At 37.6% G+C, this 23,237-nt stretch overlaps 1 protein-coding gene across 2 annotated transcripts in view; it reads left to right on the forward strand.

Moving 5' to 3' along the window:
• The first annotated feature begins 284 nt into the window (after window positions 1–284).
• SPG11 (SPG11 vesicle trafficking associated, spatacsin) overlaps window positions 285–23,237 on the forward strand; it is an 86,095-nt gene continuing 63,142 nt past the window's right edge. Inside the window, exons 1-7 of one of the 2 annotated variants that reach the window (XM_015064823.3) lie at window positions 285–575; window positions 3,058–3,242; window positions 4,232–4,456; window positions 5,876–6,074; window positions 13,700–13,837; window positions 14,026–14,474; window positions 15,779–15,924. In XM_015064823.3, coding sequence (XP_014920309.1) covers window positions 322–575; window positions 3,058–3,242; window positions 4,232–4,456; window positions 5,876–6,074; window positions 13,700–13,837; window positions 14,026–14,474; window positions 15,779–15,924 — 1,596 coding nt within the window. In that variant the 5' untranslated portion in view covers window positions 285–321. The remainder of the gene's footprint in view (window positions 576–3,057; window positions 3,243–4,231; window positions 4,457–5,875; window positions 6,075–13,699; window positions 13,838–14,025; window positions 14,475–15,778; window positions 15,925–23,237) is intronic. The other variant, XM_053224076.1, reaches the window with a different exon arrangement.

A 23,237-nucleotide genomic window follows, 5' to 3' on the forward strand; every position in this document is an offset into this window, starting at 1 on the left:
CGGGTTCCAACAGATGGAAAGCATTTAGAGTAAAAATACAGAGGGTAATGCCCCAGAGCGAGTGAAGTTGCTGCAGCCTGCCTTAAGCCGCTAAATGTGGTCCTTAATTCTTTCACGGTAGTTAAGCAAACAGGCTTGAGGAAAAGGCAGATGCAGTTTTGTGGGACAGGTTGGTGCCGGCCTCCGTAGGCGAGAAATGCAATCAGCGGAGACAGCTCAGCTGTCTATGCCGGAGTCACGAGACAGCGAGCGAGGCGGCTACACTGCGCATGCCCAGGACGCAGATCGGCTCAGGTGACCGGAAGAAATGGCCGGACCAAAATGGCTGCAGAAGAAGCAGCCGGCAAGGCTGCTAGCTGGGGCAGTTGCAGCTCTAAAGCCATGGAGCGGGTTCTACCTATGTTGTTGGTGCCAGTCCCAGCGGAGGCAACACGGCGGCTGGGATCCCGGGCACAGTTGCACAGAGAGCAGGAGGTTCTGGGGAGCCTAACAGCTGCAGGCAGCCTGCAAGTGCTTTCCTTGGCGCCGAGCGGCCGGAGTGGGGGTGCCTGCTGCCTCAATGGTCCCTTTCGGCAGTAAGTGCTGCGGGAAGGCTGGGCAGTGTGGGAGGAGTCCGGAGCCTTAGTTCGGCTGGCCCCAGTGCTCCCCTCCGGGTGTGGGGGTAGCGGGGAGAGGAGTGATAAACACCTGAGAGGTGATCTAGGTGCCCTCTTAGAACCTTTTTCTCGCTTTGCAGCCCCACCCTCCCTTCCCTTGTGAGGGGAGTGATAGGGGGTGGGAACAGAGAAGGTATTCAGCTCCTTTGCTGGCCGCAGGGAACCTGGAGTGGGTCCCAGCTCGGGCGCTGATAAATTCAGCATAGGTTGATTAATCATTACTGTGCTGTGTACCGTGCCCATTTTCTTTAGTTAAATCCCTTAAAGATACCAGTTGGGGACAATCTCTAATTTGAATCATCTTGATACCTTTTTCTTGTGCATGAAACAGCGACTTCCTTCACACACGGACCCTTCCCCCCGCCTGCCTCCCTTCTTCAAGGATAGAGCCTCGTTTGCCCACTCATTTATTGCTTAACAAATATTTATTACACGCTTACTGTTATATAGGAGCAGTGCCCCAGAAGTTGAACAAAATAGCAAAGGTTGCGTGATTTGGGAAGACCGAAAAAAACAAACAAAACAAAACACCTAGTTATAATCCTGTACTAACTTTCCACTTGTGTAACTCTCCGGACAGGAGTTAGAGTTTATGTCATTAAGTTTGAGAGTGTCCTCTGAGTCTTTGGGCTTTTTTTTTTTTTTTTTTTTTTTTTTACCCTTAAGTTTTATTTATGTGATCTCTACACTCAGCATAGGGCTGGAACTCACAACCCAAGGTCAAAAATCGTATGTTTTCTGACTGAACCAGCCAGGCACTCCTGGGCTCTTTTTAATAACAGAAAACATTTTGGAAACGATCTCCTCTTTAAAACTTAATGTAGTCAAGAGGTGTCTTGTCTTGGAATCTCCAGGTTCTGTAACAGTGCCTGACAGTAGAGATGTGTTTGTTAAATAAGCAACTGGTTTACTCGGTTTGGTATTTGTATTTTTTACTCCTGATTTCTAGCTGATAGGAAGAACAATCTCTCCATAACGGAAGTTAGTTTATTCAACTGCTTTAAGTACCTATGGTCACAGTCCCCTAAAGAAAGAAATGAGAGAAAAGCAGAACTCTTTAGGTGTTTGAGACTTAACAGAAGATAAGGCATGTACACATGAAATGAAGGCATTTGTAAACTGCATGAAATTACTAGAAGGAAGAAGGATTAAGAGGGATTTATTTTTTATTTGAATTGAATTTTAATTCAAGTACTTCATAGGGTAAAAAATAAGGATAAATCTATAGTATTCAGGGCTTACTTATCTCAAAGTGTATATGGCCTTTTTTATATGTTGAAATCACTGTACATTCTATAGTTATTTTTATTTAACATTTCCTGTCTTTTCATGTGACAGTATAGTCCATATGCTACTGATGTTAATGGTGTTACTGTATTCTTCCTTTTAAATATATCTTAATTTAATATTTTTTTATATTTGACCATTCCTATTGTTTTCCATATTTTCAGTGTAAACAGTCAGGAATTGAGTGTTCCTGAAAAATCATCAGTCCAGGTATAAAGATAGAAATATAAAATGTGTCAATATTTTTCTTTAATAAGGACAAAAAAATTATCTGATTTTTTTTTTTAAGAAATAAAATTTAACTACTTCTGTATATAAAAAAGATTTTTTTGAACGATAAAGCTTTATCAGCATGGTAGCCTCCTGCCATTCCATTGTTTTCACAATTGGGTCCTTGTATTTTTTTAATTTAGTTTGAAGCTGTCACATCATTCATTATTCTCTTTCCATCATTACACTGCTGTAAAACTTCTGTAACTGTGCTGTCTAGCATGGTAGCCATTAGCTACATGTGACTTAGTGAATTTTAAATATTTCCTCAGTTGCACTATTCACATTTTAACTGTTCAGTAGTCACATGTGTCTGTTAACTACTGTATTGGACAGTGCAGATATATAGAATAGTTCTGATCAACAGAATGGAAAGTTCTCTTTGTCAGGGCTATTCTATAATATACCATCTTCGAGTCTTCATAGTCTATAAATACTAACAGTCACTTTTTAAGTCATCGAAAACATTTAAGTTAGCAAAACCTACTTTAAGTTTGAGCATCACCTCTTATAAAAAATATACATATTTGGTTGCTGAAACTTATCCTTGTGACTGTTCCTTTAAACATTTCATCAGACAGGATTTAGGAAGATAATTCATCATTTATTGCTCCATGTCCCCTTTCACCAGTCACTCCTATATTGTTAGCCTGAAGGGGGCTCAGGTAGAAGAGGGGCAAAGTCCCAGAGCAATTTACATTCCCTTTAAAGCCAGTATAGGACTAATGCTACTACTCCATGAATTAAAGAATTGTTCTTTACTCATTCTGCCCTTCTACCCTCACCATTGTGGGTAAATATTACTGTGGATAATAGAATATAATAATCTATGCTTTTTCCTTAGCTTTGTATGGGACGAGTCTCATAAGAGCAGCTCACCAACAGACAAGCCCAAACTGCTTGCTCTTAGTGAGAATTATGAACTGTTTATCTATGAATTTAATTTGAAAGATGGAAGATGCGATGCAACCATTTTGTATAGCTGTAGTGAGGAGACATTGCAAAAGCTCATTGAAGATCAAAATATCAGTAAGTATTTACAGGTGGTCAGTCTGTGACATCACTGTGAAATCTTATATATTCCAGGAAAACTTCTTATAGAGATGAAATCAGGGAGGGAGATTTGCCTTGTTAAGTACAGTAGCCACTACCCACATGAGGCTTTTGAGCATTTGAAGTGTGGTTAATGTGAATTAAGATGTCCTCTAAGTGTTAAATACGTTCCAGGTTTTGCAGGCTTAGGATCAGAAAGTAAAATATCTCATTCATAGTTTTTTGTATTCATTACACGTTGAAATGCTATTTTGGATATTATGGGGTAAGTAATATATAAAAATTAATTTCACCTGATTCTTTTTTTTTTTTTGGTGCAACTAGAAAATTTAAAATTCCTTGTGCAGTTCGCATTTGTGGCTGATATATTTCTATTGGATAGTGCTGATCGAGACTGGTTACCCAGCTGTTTACTTTATTTCATCCTGCAGGCTGCAGAGAGCAGAAATGAAGCATTCAGGCTTTATATTTAAGCAGTAGCATACTCGACACACTTGATTTTAAGGTTCCTTCTTTTTCTTTTTTAGATTTTTTAATTTTTAAGTAATCTCTACACCCAACGTGGGGCTTGAACTCACAATGGAAGAGTCACATGCTCTAGTAGCTGAGCCATACAGGTGCTCCCCCATCTTGTTAAAAAAAAAAAAAAAATCTGTGATTGTTCTTGTGAGGTTCCCAGGATAAGTAGGGTTTTTTTTGTTTTTGTTTTCTTTAATCTTCTTGTGTACTATCAGACTCGGACCATAAACAGAAGGAACAGAGATATTGTAGGCTACCTTTATTCATCCCCTTACCTACCTACCAGTGACCACTTGATTAGGTGGGTATGAGCAATAACTGCCTAGAGTCAGACTAAGTGCTATTTCTTCTTCACTTGATCTGTTTATGATATGTTTACAAGATCAAAATTGCCAACTGTAAAATTGTGACCAGTGAGTTTGAAATACTATGCTTTTGTTTCCTAGGTATTTCCATATTGTCTTTGAGAATTCTGTCATTTCATGATAACACTTCACTATTGCTCATCAACAAATGTATCATCGTACACCTTATATTTCCTGAAAGAGATGCTGAGGTTGGAGTATGCAGCTGTTTTACATTACCCTTGCCTGCACAGGCAGTGGACAGGATTATTGACACGCAGCTCTGCAGAGGAATTCTCTTTGTTTTGAGTAGTTTAGGCTGGATCTGTATCCTTGGCAGTAAAGATGTGGATGTGCAGGGGAGGAGAATGCCTTAAAGGATGAGCCTTTTTTAGGCTTTTAGTTTTAGGGACTGGTATATAAGTAGAATTGTTAGATTTTCAGTATAATTCAGGGAAAAAGATCTTTATGAACTTGAAATACTCAACTATATTGTTTTGTATTCCATTCAAGTATTTTTTAGTACATACACTTTTTTCCATAGTCATAATATTACAACTTGTGTTCTTTTTAAATTATATATGCTCTATATTACCCATTTATTCAAAACATGCTTATTAAATATCTACTATGTGCTTGTTCCAGAAAGGATTTAGAGGGCTGCTTATGATGTGATGCATACATTTTCATATATGAATATAATCTCCTTATATGATGATTCCATCATATTAGTGAATCATATGGTTTGCTTAACTACTTTTAATTTGGTTTTGGAAACATTACAGTTTTTGTTTCCAGCAGATCTGTAGATCAGATCATCAGCAAAATTGTTTTGAAGACTTGAAAAATGACCCCTTATATGATTTTGGAACTTTTATTTCTGAATTAAAGGGATGGTTTGTCTATTTTAGATATAAAATAGCCGTTATTAAAATTTCTTTTGTAAAAATGTCAAAGTGTTGCATTAACTTCATCTTTGTTGCTGGGTTATAGAATGGTGCTGTCCAGCATGTTAGGCACTAGGCTTATATGGCTGTTGTGCACTTGAAATTGGCTAGTGTGATTGAGAAACTGAATTCCTAATTTTACTTAATTATTTTAAATTTGAAAGCTCATACTTGATTCAGTTATTGGAGAACTTTTAAGTATATCTAAGTTCTCAAATGTGAATTTTAGGAAGTTTAAATGCAGATCAGGTATTTCCAATGGAAATTTAGTGTCTAAACTGTGGTTTGCTGTAAGTGTAAAATACCAGATTTTGAACACTTATATGAAAAGGTGTAAAATATCCCAATTTTTTCTGTAAATTACCTGTTGAGATGGTAATATTTTGGATATATTGGGCTAAATAAAATGTATTACTAACATTAATTTCACTGGTTTCTTTTTACTTATTTAATAGGGCTACTAGAAAATTTGCAATGACAAATATGGCTCACATTCCATTTCTCTTGGAAAGCACTGTTGTAGAACAATAGTGGGAAATATTAGCAGTGTATCAGAGCCTGTCACAGAGTGGATTTTCAGCAAGTATTGCTGAATGAACTCTGTATCAGGTTGTTTATTGGGCCACCAACTTCACATTCAGCTGGTTACTGTGATGAGGGCTGCCTCAAATGTCCACTCTTCCTTTTGTTACTATACCCATAAGGTTGCAGCGATGAAGTCTGTAAGCTCCATCCCATCCTGTATTTTAAGTGTTGGGGCATACTTAAGACTGGCATTTTCTTTAACTCTAACTCAAAGACATTTTTGACACTGTGGATGGTAGACATGTAGCTCATGTGGATTTAGCACTTCACCAAGAAGATATGTGTGATGAGCAGCAACAGGAGCCAGCCAAGGTTTCTTCATTTACTTCGCTGAAAGTGTCTCAGGACCTAGATGTTGTGATTATAAGCTCTTCCAACTCTGCAATTGCTCTTAACTTAAATTTGTATTTCAGGTATGTAAATTACTGCCGTCTCTAAGTTGAGGTAAATAAAGCCTTAAGAGGTTAAAACGTACTTGTTAGGGGGCAGCTGGGTGACTTAGTTGAGCATTGGACTCTTGATTTCTACTTGGATCACTATCCTAGGGTCGTGGGATCCATGCTGAGCTTAGAGCCTGCTTGAGGTTCTCTCTCTCTCCCTCTGTCCCTCTCCCCCACTCACACTTTCTCTCTTTAAAATAAAATAAAAACGTTTAATTTAAAAAATGTACTTGCTAGCTTTTTTTTTTCCCCCCTAAGAGAGCAAGTGGGGGAGGGGCAGAGAATCTCAAGCAGGCTCCATGCTTAGGGTGGAGTCTGATTCAGGGCTTGATCTCAGGAGAGTGAGATCATGACCTGAGCGGAAATCAAGAGTTGGACACTTAACTGACTGAGCCACCCAGGTGCCCCTTGTTAGCTTTTTTAAAAACCAGTTTAATTTCTCTATTCAGCTAGTTCATGTTCTAGCAACTACATAGGTTGTTACTGTAAAATTGTGCAAATGATCATTGGCTACCTTTATATCAAGATTTTGATTTTGATTTATATATGTTTTACATATAGCTTATGTAAGTTACAAAGTAATCAAGCACTGTTTTAAAAAAAAGTACTAATGTATAGTATAGCACAGTTGACTATTACACATTATTTATTCCTTGCCCTACATTAAAGTAGAAGAAAAATGGGATTTACCCTGTTTCAGAATTGCTTCTTATGTGGCTTAGGTTCCTGGAGCCTTGGGGATTACTTTTCTCTTAAAGAACTTTGATAATATATATTAAGGTAGCTTTCTCCAGCTAAGTACTTCCTCAGCTGTTTCCCTTGAAGGACCCACCCCAGTTACTGTCTAAATATATTAGTAAAAATTGAAGGCTTATTTGTGTTACTTTTAGATTTAGATATTTAAGTTGCTTCTGATTTTGTAATGTTTGAGAGAGGTATGATGTGAGAGGCATATGTAAATGCCCCAACCTGTACATTGCAACTTATCTAAAAGTAGGCTAGTCCGTATTTATGACTTGTGGCCTTCAGGGCCATTCAAAACCATTAGGATTTTTGGTCCTAACTTAATATGAATGAGATAAACAAATCCTTGAGTAATTGGGAAGGCACTTTGATGGGTTTTATTGCCTATCGTTTGGATCACAAGAAAGGATAAATTCATTTTCACATACCTACTGAACCTCTTCCTACTGTGTTTTTTTCTTTTAAATGGCCTTGACCTTAAAAAAGAAAAAAAATCTTTGAACAAAGATGATTTGCACTTTCTCAGATCATATGCTTGTTTACAGTAGGCCATTTTCACTGACTAAAACATACCCTGGTATGTAGAATTACGTTCTAATCTACCTTGGAAAATAATTTGATAGATGAAGAGGGGGGAAAGCCTACTCAGCCACTCTGATCCTTGAGTATAGGGAACATTCCTGTGGATGTTTTTTGTTTTGTTTTTGTTTTAAGTTGATTTATTTATTTAGAGAGAGAGCAAAAGTGGGGAGGGCAGAGAGAGAGGAGAGAGAGAATCCTAAGCAGGCTCTGCACTGTCAGCTCAGTCAGTCCCACCAACTGTGAGATAAAGACCTGAGCGAAAAATCAGTTGCTTAACCGACTGAGCCACCCGGGTGCCCCCCTGTGGATGTTTTGATAACACTTCAAGAGAACTCTGAAGACTGCACCATGCACATTGTTTGAACAAATTGCATTTGAACTCAGCTACTGTTACATCACCCAAAGAGAGCTGGTGTTTGCTTACCAGTAAATTTAGGAATCTAAATGAATGATCTCTATTTACTAATTACATGAATGCTCTTTAATTAGTATAATTTCTGGAATAGACTGTATTTTCTTGTTTTTTTAACTTTTATTAAATGTTTTATTACTTTTTCTTAACATTTATTTTTGAGAGAGAGAGCACAAGTGGGGAGGGGGGTGCAGGGAGAGAGGGAGACACAGAATCTGAAGCAGGCTCAAGGCTATGAGCTGTCAGGACACAGCCCGATACAGGGCTTGAACTCACACAAGTTGTGAAACCATGACCTGAGCTGAAATCAGACGCCTAACTGACTGAGCCACCCAGGCACCCCTAAATTTTTTTTTTTTAATTTTTATTATATTTTTTGAAAGAGAACTCGCAAGCAGAGGAGGGGCAGAGAGCAAAGGAGACAGAGGATCCAAAGTGGGTTCTGCTCTGACAGCAGAGAGCTCAAACTCATGATCAGTGAGATCATGATCTGAGCCCAAGTCAGACACTTAACTGACTGAGCCACCCAGAAACCCCTGCATATTTTTTTAAATTTTTATTTTTTTAAATTTATATCCAAGTTAGTTAGCATATAGTGCAACGATGATTTCAGGAGTGGATTCCTTAATGCCCCTTACCCATTTAGCCCATCCTGCCTCCACAACCCCTCCGGTAACCCTCTGTTCTCCATATTTAAGAATCTCTTATGTTTTTGTCCCCTCCCTGTTTTTATATTATTTTTGCTTCCCTTACCTGATGTTCATCTGTTTTGTATCTTAAAGTCCTCATATGAGTGAAGTCATACGATATTTGTCTTTCTCTGACTGACTGATTTCGCTTAGCATAATACCCTCTAGTTCTATCCACGTAGTTGCAAATTGCAGGATTCCATTCTTTTTGATTGCCAAGTAATACTCTATTGTGTGTGTGTGTGTGTGTGTGTGTGTGTGTGTGTGTGTGTGTGTGTACACCACATCTTCTTTATCCATTCATCCATTGATGGACATTTGGGCTCTTGCCATACTTTAGCTCTTGTTGATAGTGCTGCTATAAACATTGGGGTGCATGTGCCCCTTTGAAACAGCATACCTGTATCCCTTGGATAAATACCTAGTAGTGCAATTGCTGAGTTGTAGGGTAGTTCTATTTTTAATTTTTTGAGGAACCTCCGTACTGTTTTCCAGAGTGGCTGCACTAGTTCGCATTCCCACCAGCAGTGCAAAAGAGACCCTCTTTCTCCGCATCCTCGTCAACATCTGTTGTTGCCTGAGTTGTTAATGTTAGACATTCTGACAGGTGTGAGGTGGTATCTCATTGTGGTTTTGATTTGTATTTCCCTGATGATGAGTGATGAGCATTTTTTCCTGTGTCAGTTGGCCATCTGGATGTCTTCTTTAGAGAAGTGCCTATTCATGTCTTTTGCCCATTTCTTCACTGGATGATTTGTTTTTTGGGTGTTGAGTTTGATAAGTTCTTTTTAGATTTTGGATACTAACCGTTTATCTGATATGTCGTTTGCAAATATCTTCTCCCATTCTGTCGGTTGCCTTTTAGTTTTGCTGATTGTTTCCTTTGCTGTTTAGAAGCCTTTTATTTTGATGAGGTCCCAATAGTTCATTTTGCTTTTGTGTCCTTTGCCTCAGGAGATGTGTTGAGTAAGAAGTTGCTGCAGCCAAGGGCAAAGAGGTTTTTGCCTGCTTTCTCCTCAAGGATTTTGATGGCTTCCTGTCTTAGGTTTAGGTCTTTGATCCATTTGAGTTTATTTTTGTGTATGGTGTAAGAAAGTGGTCCAGGTTCATTTTTCTACATGTCGCTATCCAGTTTTCCCAACACCAACTGCTGAAGAGACTGTCTTTATTCCATTAGATATTCTTTCCTGCTTTGTCAAAGATTAGTTGGCTATACGTTTGTGGGTCTGTTTCTGGGTTCTCTATTCTGTTCCGTTGATCTGAGTGTCTGTTCTTGTGCCAGTACCATACTGTCTTGATGATTACAGCTTTGTAATACAGTTTGAAGTCCAGGATTGTGATGCCTCCTGCTTTGGTTTTCTTTTTCAAGAGCTTTTGACTACTCAGGGTTTTTCTGGTTCCATGCAAATTTTAGGATTGTTTGTTCTAGTTCTGTGAAGAATGCTGGTGTTACTTTGAAAGGTATTGCATTGAATGTGTAGATTGCTTTGGGTAGTATTGACATTTTAACAATATTTGTTCTTCCTATCCAGGAGCATGGAATCTTTTTCCATTTTTTTGTGTCTTCAATTTCTTTCATAAGCTTTCTATAGTTTTCAGTGTATAGATTTTTTACCTCTTTAGATATATTCCTAGGTATTTTATGGTTTTGGTGCAATTGTAAATGGGATCAATTCCTTGATTTCTCTGTCACTTCATTATTGATATATAGGAATGCAACCGATTTCTGTGCACTGATTTTATATCCTGCCACTTTGCCGAATTCATGGATCAGTTCTAGCAGTTTTTTGGTAGAATGTTTTGAATTTTCCGTATAGAGTATCATGTCATCTGCAAAGAGTGGAAGTTTGACCTCCTCCTGCCTGATTTGGATACCTTTTATTTCTTTGTGTTGTCTGATTGCTGAGGCTAAGACTTCCGATACTATGTTGAATAACAGTGGCAAGAGTGGACATCCCTGTTTTGTTCCTGACCTTAGGAGGAAAGCTCTCAGTTTTTCTGCATATTTTATTTTCTAAGTGTGCTCTGAAGTTTATTTTTTATTTTATTTTACTTTAAAGTGTATTTATTTATTTTGAGAGAGAGAAAGAGTGTGAGTAGGGGAGGGGCAGAGAGAGAGGGAGAAAAAGAATCCCAAGCAAGCTCCATGCTGTCAGCTCAGAGCCTGTCTTGGGGCTCTAGTTCACAACCGTGAGGTCATGACCTGAGCTGATGTCAAGAGTCAGACGCCCCTGTGCTCTGAAGTTTAAAAATGTTTTTATCTTTCCTGACTCCTAGTTCTAGCTCTTCTTTCCCCCTGATACAGAATGTCGGTTTCTCCTTTTCATTTTATCCTTTGAGATCTACCTCTCTCATGAAGCTTTTACTTACTAAAACCCCTTCAACTTGTAATTTTATATTCATTTTATAATTTTTCTCCTCTGTGGACTTCTGTAACACTTTTGCTTTGAACTACAGTTTAGCACTTAGTTATATAGTCTTGTATTATTTCTCTAATTTTTTCATGTTTTCTGTAGAGTTTGTAAGCAAGTTGAGGACCCAAACTCAGGGTCTGTTGTTTCAGTTCATTGTCAGTGACTTTTCTTCCAATACTCTTACCCTGGCTTTGTCTTTGTGTGAAACCGTTCCTCCCTCAAATCACTACCTGCACTTCTCACTCCCTGACCACAGCTTCCCAAATTTTCTGTGTCACTTACTCAAGTACCCCCACTTTACTTGTCCTCTGACCTCATTGGAATTTCCAGTTCATTGACTTTTCATTCTCTAGCCTCCTCCTGTCTTTACTCCCTCCCACTCCTTTCCCTTCTCAGCATAGATTCTGTGACTCATCATTTCAATCACTTTTTTTTGTATGTGCCCTGAACTCTTGCTCCTCTCTGTGGTAGCACTTGCTCTGACAAAATCTTTTTTTTTTCTTTCTTTTTTTTTTTTTTTTTCTTTTTCACTCTGCCTTCTCTGTCCCTGCCCCCAAGCAACCAGGCACTTGTGAGAAAACCACAAAGGAAAATTGATACCACTGTGAGTTCACATTTGCTGCCTTCAACTGGTCTCTCAGTATTGTCTGGAAATTTTACAATGATTTTTCATGAGCCCATTTTTTTATAACAGTGTTTTTAAACCTCCATTTTCCCCAAACCTCTGCTCATCCCTTTATCCCCAAGTCTTCTTAGGTAACTTTGTCTCCTACTCTATAGTGGAAGTAGAATCCATCTAATGAGAACTCCCTCAGTTTCTCACATTAAGTTACAAACCTACTTTCCTGTGCCCATCTCCTCATCTTCCCTCCTATTAAAACAGATTCCCCTCCTTCCATGAAGGCCTCTGTGCTCTGTGCTCCAGATTCCATTTTTTTCCTTCTTTCTCAGGGACCATTTTCCATTTGCTTTCTTTTTTATTTCTCCAACCTCTTTTTTTTTTTTTTGTTTCATTTTTGAGAGAGAGAACATGAGGAGGGGAAAAGAGAGAGGGTGAGGGGAGAGAGAGACAATCTCAAGCAGGCTCCACACTGCTAGCACAGAGCCCGATGTGGGGCTCTAACCCACGAACCATTAGATCATGACCTGAGCTGAAATCAAGAGTCGGACACTTAACCAACTGAACCACCCAGGTGCCCCTCCAAACTCTTTTAAGCATTAGATGCATATCTAATTAGTCACCAGATCCTAATCATTCTACCTCCTAAGTGTTTCTTGAATCTGTCTACTACTCTAAACTCCTCTGTTATCATTCTCACCCATGTCACTGTCATCACTTACCTGAACTAAGGTAAGGTAATGGTTTGTAATTGGTCTCCCCATGTCTGCTCTTACCCCATCAACTTCATGCTCTGTAAAGTAGCCAGAGTGATGTGTTAAAATGCATATCTTCTCAGAGAAACAGCCAGATATTAACACCTGGGGACAAGGTATCCACCTTTCATTTGGGGGGATGGGAAACTGCCTTCTCCATGCATCATCTTTTCTCCCTGTCCCCTGCCTTTTCTAGCTTTTTAAAAATCAATCCTTGATGTTAACATATTATCTTCAAATTGTTGAAAGGGTTAATAGCAGTGTAAGTGCTCAAGGTTTAAGTGCCACTGTTTCTCCCCCAGCTACTCTTCTATCTGATCATACTGCTTTTCTTATTTAAAACCCTTACTTAGCTTCCCTACCCCACAAGATAAAACTAAAAATCCTTAGTAGCCCATAGAGTCTTGCACCATCTGCCTCCTGCCAACCTCTCCAGTCTCATCTCAGGCCACCTTGCTTCTCATTCAATATGCTTTAGCTACCTTTGCCCTTTTTTTTTGTTTCTCAAAACAAAAAGAAAAACCCTCTTTCTGCAAATACTCTTCCACCTACACCTGCACTTACATTTTGTCTTTCTAGTTGGTATGCATTCCCCTGATCTCAGCCTAAATCTTACTTTGTGGTGACAGTATTGTGAACGGTTAAAAGCCTGGGCTTTATGGTCACATTGACCTGGTTACCGCTCCACTGTTTCTCTGGGCCTTTGTTTCCATATCTATAAAATGGGGGTATGTTTACCTCATAGGGTTTTTGAAAGGCTTAGTTTATATAAAGTTTTATGGGCACTTGGGTGACTCAGTCAGTTAAATGTCTTCACGGCTTCTGGGCTCAAGCCCCATGTTGGGCTCTGTGCTGACAGCTCAGAGCCTGGAGCCTGCTTCGGATTCTGTGTCTCCTTCTCCCTCTGCCCCGCCCCCCTCGCGCTCTGTCTCTCTCTCTTTCTCTCTCTCAAAAATAAACAAAATATTTTAAAGTTTTAATCACAACATCTGCATTATCATAGATAGTAAGTGTTCTTATTTCTTTATAAAGCTAACTGCCTATAAATGTCCAATTCTTTTTTCTTGATTGAGATATAATCGGCACGCAAGATTGTATTAGTTTCAGGTGTACAACATAATGATTCAATATATGTATATGTTGTGAAGTGAGCACCACAATAAATCTAGTTAACTTCCATTACCACACATGGTTACAAATGGGTCAAATTCTTAGGGCTGACTTTATCATTCTGTTATAAACAATGGAGAGAAGGAGTCCTGTTCAAAAAACCTGTCTATACTGTTCCTTCTATGTGACACCCCCTTCCCCTCAATATTAAACAGTAGTAACAGATTTGGATTCATCATCATTGTTGACCATGGCTATCATTTTAAAATGTAGGCAACACCCAGGACACCTACTATGTGAAAGAACTCAAGAAGACATGCCTGTTGAAGGCCCTAAGGGGATAGATGAAGATGATCCTGTTAATTCTGACTACAACATGAAACTGACCAAGTTTTCCTTTCAAGTTGATAGGTACAGAAACTTCCCTCTTGGGTTTACTTTATTCCTTTTTTTTTTTTTTTTTTGGTCATACTCTACCTTTTTACTAAAGGGCTTTACAGAAGTAAACACTTTTTTTTTTTAATGCATCTTCTTCATGATATAGTGTTTTATGTAGTGCCTTTCACTGTAACAGGTGTGAGTTCTACCCTGTCTTCCAGGTCTTGGAAAGCCCAGCTATCATCATTGAATGAAACAATAAAGAGTTCCCACCTGGAGGTTTCCTATTGTGCTCCGTGGTTCCAGAATATTTTGCATTTGGAGTCTCCTGAATCTGGTAACCCCAGTACCAGTATGCCAGGCTGGGCCTTCATTCCACCAGACATAATGCACAACCAGTATAATTTTCCACAGAAAGATCATGCCAAGACCAGGGATCCAGGAAGATCATGGAAAACAATGCACATTCATGAACAAGAGGAACCTATTGAGCTTAAATGTATGTCTGTGACAGGATTCAGTGCACTGTTTACTTGGGCAGTGGAAAGGACGGGCTGCACCATTGTCCTTTGGGATTTGGAGACCCAGGGCCTGCAGTGCTTTTCCCTTGGCCAAAAGTGTATTCCTATAGACAGTTGTGGAGACCAGCAACTCTGCCTTGTTTTGACAGGTGAGAATAACTCGTGTTAGGTTGAAACCCATTGCTAAGAGGTGTGCTTGCTTTTTTTACAAAATTTTTTAATGTTTATTTGTTTTTGAGAGAGAGCGAGTGAGCATGAGCGGGGGAGGGGCAGAGAGAGTGGGAAACACAGAATCTGAAGCAGGCTCCAGGCTCTGAGCTGTCAGCAGAGTCCGATGCGGGGCTTGAACCCATGAAATACGAGATTATGACCTGAGCCGAAGTTGGACGCTCAACCGACTGAGCCACCCAGGTGCCCTGAGAGGTGTGCTTTCTTAACATGTTTTACTTCTGCTCAGGTGTTGTTAGTGCCTACACTGTCCTCTAAGTGGTAGTCTTTCATGGGGAAACTTGGTGTTACTCTTGGTACTGTTGTCTCATCTATTTGATTTTTAATTAAGGTTATTTTTGCTCAGCTCAATGCTCTGACGCTAAAGTCAGAGAAGTGTCAGAGTAGTAAAGGTTGGTTTTATCCCAGGGAGTCTCCTCTTGACTTGTCTGTGCAAGCAACAGTAGTAAGCTGGCTGCTTCTGGGCCATATATATGTGCACCGCAGATTCATTCTATTGGGCTTGCACTATCTAGGCTTTTAAAGAAGACTGTATTATAAACACATAAAGTTAGAGGATTTCTAGCTGTTATTGAAAAATTATTAGATCTGGCAACACTAGCCCTGCATTCCTCTGTAGTAATTTATGGGTTGAGGCTGACTTTTGGTTCTCTTAGATGGGCTGTTTTCTTGTTAGTTTTTTCTTGTACTTGTCTCACTACCCGTTTGGTATTTCTCAGTCAGCAGTTATGCCATAACCTCCTACAAAGCTATTGAGTGATGCAATTGAACTATGTGTGTTTTTTTTTAATACCCCAGATTTGGAAATCCTATATTTCTGTGTGTCAAGAGCGTGCTATTGGTTTTACCTTAGTGAATCGGATATATGACATCTCTAAATAGTTAAAAATTCCAGGCATTGATTGTGTGGATAATGTAAAGGAGAAAAGTGAGATTTATTATTATTTCATAGGATGTGTTGTTCTTACGAGAATTTGCCCTGTGGTCCATTGTTGAAAAAATAAAACTCTTTTTTAAAAACATTAAAAAATCATGTTGGATTAATCATGGTCATAGTAGTACCTGGTGCCAAATACATATATTTGTAATTATAGCACTGAAGTATTGCATAATTAGATGTAATATATAATAAATACCTTAATTAGGTAATAAGGTAATTAGGTAATACCATAATAAGGTAATAAATACCTTAATTTATTTAAGGTAACTTTTATTTTTCCTGCAGAAAATGGACTCTCTCTGATTTTGTTTGGATTGACTCAGGAGGAGTTTTTAAATAGACTAATGATCCATGGAAGTGCCAGTACTGTGGACTCTCTTTGCCATCTCAATGGTTGGGGGAGATGCTCAATCCCCATCCATGCACTGGAGGTAACAATATTAAATGTCTACATGACTTTGCTTGATTATTTTCTGTCATGGACTCTTACTTGACTGAAGATTTGGGAGAATTCATTTAACCTAGCAGCAAAAAGAGCTATAGTCTTTACCCAACCATTTGCTTAGTTCTGGTTATTTCAATACACTAATTCTGCTTAGGAATTCTGCTTACTCTTTTTGGTCTTAAAAGATAAAAAATTATAGTAAAAACTAAAAAAAAGTTGCAAAAAATGGAGGCAACAATAAGATGGTAAGACTAAATGAAGTAAAAGCAAGCTATGGAAATCACAAACAAAAGTGACCTTTTATTTCTACCTTATGGTCCCTACTCTTCTAATCAAACTATGGAAGCAACATAACCTGAAAAATTTGTACAGCATTTTGTAGTTCACACTTTTTTATATGCATTATCTAGTTTTGTCTTAACATGAGATGATTTGGATAGTCTTTTTTTTTTTTTTTTGTAAGTTTATTATTTATTTTGAGAGAGAGAGAGAGAGACACCAGAGGAGGAGGGGAGAGAATCCTAAGCAGGCTCTGCGCTATAAGCATGGAGCCCAATGTGGGACTTGAACTCACGAACTGAGAGATCATGACCTGAACCGAAATCAGAGTCTGGGACTAAACTGAGCCACCCGGGTGCCTCTGGATAGTTTTTATTCATTTCATTTTACATATGAAAAACCTTAGGCTCAGAATGGTTGAGTGAGTGGCCCATAGCAATACTAACAAGAACTGGAGCTAGAATCAAAGTCAAGGTACTTTTCTGTAGATCACACAGACCCCAAAAGTTAATGATGTTGTATGTGAGTTTGTATTTTTAATGACAGCTTTATTAAAGTATAACACACATACCATAAAATTCACCCATCTAAGGAGTACAGTCCACTGATTTTTAGTGTATTCAGGGTTGTACAACTATCACTGTTATGTAATTCCAAACATTTTCATTACTTCAAGAAGAAACTCTGTATCCATTAGCAGTCATTTACCAGTTCTCATGGCTGCTAAGTCCCAATCACTGATACGCCTTCTGTCTCTGGATTTGCCTATTCTGGACATTTCCTATACATGGAAATATAAAATATGTAGCCTTTTATGACTGGCTTCTTTCACATAGCATATTTTCAAGGGTCATCAGTGTTGTAGCATATATCAGTACTTCTTTTTTTGTATGGCTGAATAATATTCCATTATATGGATGTACCACATTTTGTTTATCCGTTCATCAGTTGATGGACATTGGGTTGTTTCCACTTTTTAGCTATTGTAAGTAATCCTGTGAACAGTGGTGTACAAGTTGTGTGTCATATGTTTTCATTTCTCTTGGATATACACCTAGCAGTGGAATTACTGGGTCATTTAACTTTTTGAACCGCAAAATTGTTTTTCACAGCAGTTGCACTATTTTAGGCTTTTTTCCAAGAGCTCCACATCCTCACCAACACTTGTTATTGCCCACCTTTTATTATAACCATCCCAGTAGTTGTAAAGTCAAAATTAAGTCATTGTGTTTTTGTTTTGTTTTGTTTTGTTTTTTTAAGTAATCTCTATGCTCACTGTGGGGCTTGAATCCATGACCCCAAAATTGAGAGTCACATGCTCTACCTACTGAGCCAGCCAGGGACCCCTCGTTGTGGTTTTGATTTGCATTTTCCCAATGAGTAATGATGTTGAACATGTTTTCATTTGCTCATTGTCCATTTGTATATGTCTTTGGAGAAATGTCTATTTAAAGCTTTGTCCATTTAAAAATTTTTTTCTGTCGTTGAGTTCTAAAATTTCTTTATATTTTCTGGGTACTAGAATCTGATGAGTTTCAAATATTTTCTCCCATTCTGTGGGTTTTCTTTTTACCTTCTCAATGATGTCCTTTGAAATACAAAGGTTTTTAATTTTGATAGTCAATTTACTTTTTTTAATCTCTAGTGCTTTTGGTTCATATCTAAGAAATCATTGCCTAAACTGAGGCAATGGGGTTTTATAAGAGTTTTATCGTTTTAGCTCTTACGTTTAGGTCTGTGATGCATTGTGATTAATTTTTGTATTAGCAAGGGATTCAGTTTCATTCTTTTGTATGTGGATATGCATTTCTTCCAGCACCATTTGTTGAAGAACTTATTTTTATACACTACAAAATATCATGGAGAAAATTTGAGTAATAGGGAAAAAAAGAAAATTTGTCACCTATAAATCCATTATCCAGAAGTAATCATACTTATTTCCTTGTGGTTATTTTTCTTAAATATTAATGTTAATAATGTGTAATTTCATTAACATTCTTATCAACCCTGAAGGTAAATACTGTTATTAATCCCATTTTATTCATGAGGGAACACAGGTTAGGAAATCTAATTCAGATATACGTGAATAATGTTTTCCAATATTACATGAATGGTGATAGTTAGCCAGGATTTGAACCTAGGCAGCATGACTGCTGAGCCTCTGTCCTTATATAGTGTTCATGCCTATGTGTGACTTTAATTAGGATTGCATGGTATGTAAGAGATCACAACTAACACCACAGAAATACAGACAGTTGTAAGAAAATATTATGAAAAATCATATGCCAACAAATTGGGCACTCTGGAAGAAATGGATAAATTCCTAGAAACATATAATAAAGGATTGCGTGGTAAATGGAGCATTGTTTTGGCCTTAGTCTCACTGCATATACAAATGAGTAAATATATATGATTTTAGTGATAACAACAACAATAATAAAGCAAATATCTTGTATCCACCATCCCAGCAAGAACTGGATTAACATTCTTGAATGTGTGCCCCTCTCCATCCTATTCTCTTACCTCACTCAGTGTCAGAGTTAACTACCATTCTGAAAATTTTAACCATGCCCTTGCTTTTCTTTATCGTACTCCACATAAATATATCTTCAAATAATGCTATTTAGTTATGGCTATTGTTGAATTTTGCATATAGTGGTACCATGGTATATATTCTTTTGGGACTGTTTTTTTTTTAAATTTTTTTTTTCAACGTTTATTTATTTTTGGGACAGAGAGAGACAGAGCATGAACGGGGGAGGGGCAGAGAGAGAGGGAGACACAGAATCGGAAACAGGCTCCAGGCTCTGAGCCATCAGCCCAGAGCCTGACGCGGGGCTCGAACTCCCGGACCACGAGATCGTGACCTGGCTGAAGTCGGACGCTTAACCGACTGCACCACCTAGGCGCCCCTTGGGACTGTTTTTTAACACTAAACATAAACATAATATTTTGTGATTCATCCAGTGTTAATTTGTATAACTGTAATTTATTCAGTTTCACTCCCATATAGGATCCCATTGTATCAATACATCTTTACTTATCCACCTTTAGGTTTTTTCCAGTTGTTTGCTATTATGGACAAGTCACTATAAGCAGTACACATCTACTGTAGCACGTGTGCAAGAGTTTCTCCGTGGTGGTAGTAGAAATGCTGGGTCGTGGGACATGTGCATCTTTAACTTTACTAAGGAAACACTCTAGTTTTCCAAAGTTGGTTTATCAGTTTATGTTCTCACCAGCAATGTATGTTAGTTCTCGTTGTGTGTCTTTTCCAACCCTTGGCATTTGTAGATTTTTCAAATTTTGCTAACCTGGTATTACAATGGGTTTTAATTTGCATTTCCCTGATGATTCAGGTTGATAAATATATGACATTTGGATTTCTTTTGTAAAGTGACTGTTCAAGTCTTTTGTCTATTGTCTCTTGGGGCGTTTGTCTTTTTCTTACTGGTTTGTAGTTTGTATGTTGGATATATTCTACATACTAATCTTTTTTTCTAAGTGGGGTGAATATATTCTAATGCGTGGCTTGACTTTTTATGTTCTGTGGGGGTCTTTAATGTAGTTCTAAATTTTAGTGTATTTTTATATTAATCAGTCTTTTTTGCATGTAATTTGTGCCTTCTCCTATCCTGAAGTCATAAAGATGTTTTTGTATTTTTTCCTAAGTGTTAAAATTATGATTTTCACATTTAAGTCCTTTATCATTTGGAACTTGTATTTATTCATGGTGTGAAGTGGGGACCTATTTCTACCCCCTGTGTATTGATAACCATTTGTCTCAGAACCATTTTTTTTCTAAACTCCTTCCTTTTACCACTACCCAAAATCTCTGTGTGTCAGGTCTCCATATATGCATGAGTTTGTTTCTGGGGTCTATTTTGTTACATTGGTCTTTGCCTATCCGGGGCCAATTCTACCTAGTCTTAATTGTAAATCCCTCACTTTATTATTTTTCAGGATGGATTCATTATTCTTTCTTCCTTAACCCTCTTCCATCTGTCTCTTTCCATCTGTTAAATCTGTATATCAAGTTGGGAAGAATTGACATCTTTAGGATATTTAATATTCCTATCCATAAACATAGTCTCTTTTCCCATTTTTTCATGTCTTCATTAATGTTTTTCAATGAAATATTATCATTTGTGCAATTTTTCCATTAAGAGCTTGACATCTTTTGTTAGCTTTATTTTTGGTGGTCTGGATGTACTTATATTTAAATTTATGTGTATACATATGTAAATACTGTATGTTTAAATGTAGTATATCTTTACATATATTTAAAAACTTTTATATATTGATATTGTAAATGGTATATTTTTAAGTTATATTGTTACCAGTATAAAGAAATACATTGAGCTTTTATATGTTAATGTTTCTTTATTTCTGTACCTTTTATGTTACTTGGAGAAAATCAATACGTTTCCAATTTCCATGACTTACAGGAAATAGGTGAGAGTGCAGAGATTTCCATAATTTTCATTAATATAGTGGTTTTTTTCAAGTTTTTATTTAAATCTTTTTATTTATATGTTAACATATATGGTTTCTGGTATAGAATTTAGTGATTCATCACTTAGGTATAACACCCAGTGCACATCCCAGCAAGTGCCCTCCTTAATACCCATCACCCACTTAACCCATTCCCAGTCACCTCCCTCCATCAACCCTCAGTTTGTGTTCTATTGTTAGAGTCTCTTGTGGTTTGTTTCCCTCTCTCCTCTTCCCTCCCCCTTCCTGTATGTTCATGTATTTTGTTTCTTAAGTTCCACATAAGAGTGAAATCTTGGTATTGTCTTTCTCTGACTTATTTTGCTTGGCATAATACACTATAGCTCCATCCACATAGTTGCAAATGGCAAGATTTCACTCTTTTTGATTGCTGAGTAATACTCCATTGTATGTATATATGTGTGTGTGTGTGTGTGTGTATGTATGTATGTGTGTGTGTATATATATATATGCCACATTTTCTTTATCCATTCATCAGTTAGTGGACATTTGGGCTCTTTCTGTAGTTTGGCTATTGTTGATGATGCTGCTATAAACAATGGGGTGCATGTGCCCTTTCAAATCTGTATTTTTGTATCCTTTGGGTAAATAGTGTAATTGCTGGGTTGTAGGGTAGTTCTATTTTTAACTTTTTGAGGAACCTCCATACTATTCTCCAGAGTGGCTGCACCAGTTTGCATTCCCACCTATAGTGTAAGAAGGTTCCCCTTTCTCCACATCCTTGCCAACAACAACAGATGTTGTTTCCTGTGTTGTTAATGTTAGCCATTCTGACAGGTGTGAGGTGGTATCTCATTGTGGGTTTGATTTGTATTTCCCTGATGAGTGATGTTGAGCATCTTTTCATGTGTCTGTTAGCCATCTGTATGTCTTCTTTGGAAAAATGTCTGTTCATATCTTCTCATTTCTTAACTGGTAGATATTGAGTTTTGTATCCAGTGAATTTGCTAAGTTTTCTTATCCTAATAATTTGTTAGATTTTATTGAACTTTTTATATACTTAGCTACAATAACATCAGAATAATACAGTTTTGTTTCTTCTCTTCAAATCCTTATTCTTCTAACTTTTTTTCCTTATTTTGTTGCTGGGACCTCTAGCATAGTATCACTCAGAAGTAACAGTGGGCATCCTTATTTATTCCTGATTTTAAAAAAGAATACCTGTAATATCTATCCATATTGATACACATGAGTCTGTGCACACGCATGTATATCAAGAAAACCTTTATAAGATTGACTTTTCTTTTTTTCCTATGAGTTTTTTTTTTTTAAGTTTATTTTGAGAGACACTGAGACAGCGTGAGTTGTGGGGTGCAGCGAGAGAGGGAGACAGAGAATCTTTGCACTGATAGTGTAGAGCTGGACACAGGGCTGAAATCCACCAAACCATGAGATCATGACCTGAGCTGAAACCAAGAGTTTGACGTTTAACTGACTAAGCCACCCAGGCACCCCAGGTGTTGTTTTGTTTTTTAAATCATGAATGGGTATTGAAATTTTATTGAATACTTGTTCTGAATCTCTTGATATAATCATATGAGTCATCCCCTTTCATTTACTGTAAACTACATTAATCAATTTTTTATTGTGAAATATAACATGTATAAAAAAGTATACAGAATACACATACAGTTTAACAAATAATTACAAAGCAAAAAGTCTTGTAACCACCACCAAGTGCAAAAGATAGAACGTCACTAGCACTGTAGAAGCTCCTGTGACCTCTAGTAGTTTGGATATTAAATATTAAGTTTATGTTCTTTTAGAGGATATTCTAGGAAATGTACATATTTACATGATCAAAACTAAAGTTAGTAACTTTACCCTTCTTGATAATACAGTTCCATTGAATGCTTTAATTTTATTTACTTTTTCTCCCTACTTAAGTTACTATTGTTTTTATTTTTTTAAACCAAAGTAGACATCATTATTATGTATTTAGGTTCATTTCTTTAAAAAAAAATTTTTTTTTAATGTTTATTTTTGAGAGAGAGAACGAGCATGAGTGGGGAAGGAACAGAGAAAGAGGGAGACACAGAATCTGAAGCAGGCTCCAGGCTCTGAGCTGTCCGCACAGAGCCCAACAAGGGCCTCGAACTCAAAAACCATGAGATCATGCCCTGAGCCGAAGTCAGATGCTTAACTGACTGCACCAACCAGGTGCCCTTCAAAGTTCTCTTTTTGCACAGATATGATATATTTTCTTTGCTCTTCATTTCTTCTCCCATTTTAGGCCTTCACTCTGCCTGGAGTGTATCATTAAGAATCTCTTTTAGTGAGGATCTGACTGGTGCTGAATTCTCCGTTTTTATCTAACTAATAACATCTGTTTTGCTGTCATTTTTGGAAGATATTTTTGGAAGGTGTGGAATTCTAGGTAGGCAGTTTTCCTTCAGAACATTCCTGATCACTTTCTCCTATATTCTGGATTCCATTGTCATTGAGAAATCAGTTTCTTTGAGGATAGTTTATTTTTCTCCCTTCAGGCTACTTTTGTGATCTTTT

Source organism: Acinonyx jubatus, chromosome B3 (genome assembly GCF_027475565.1).
Source record: "Acinonyx jubatus isolate Ajub_Pintada_27869175 chromosome B3, VMU_Ajub_asm_v1.0, whole genome shotgun sequence".
Lineage (NCBI taxonomy): Eukaryota > Metazoa > Chordata > Mammalia > Carnivora > Felidae > Acinonyx > Acinonyx jubatus.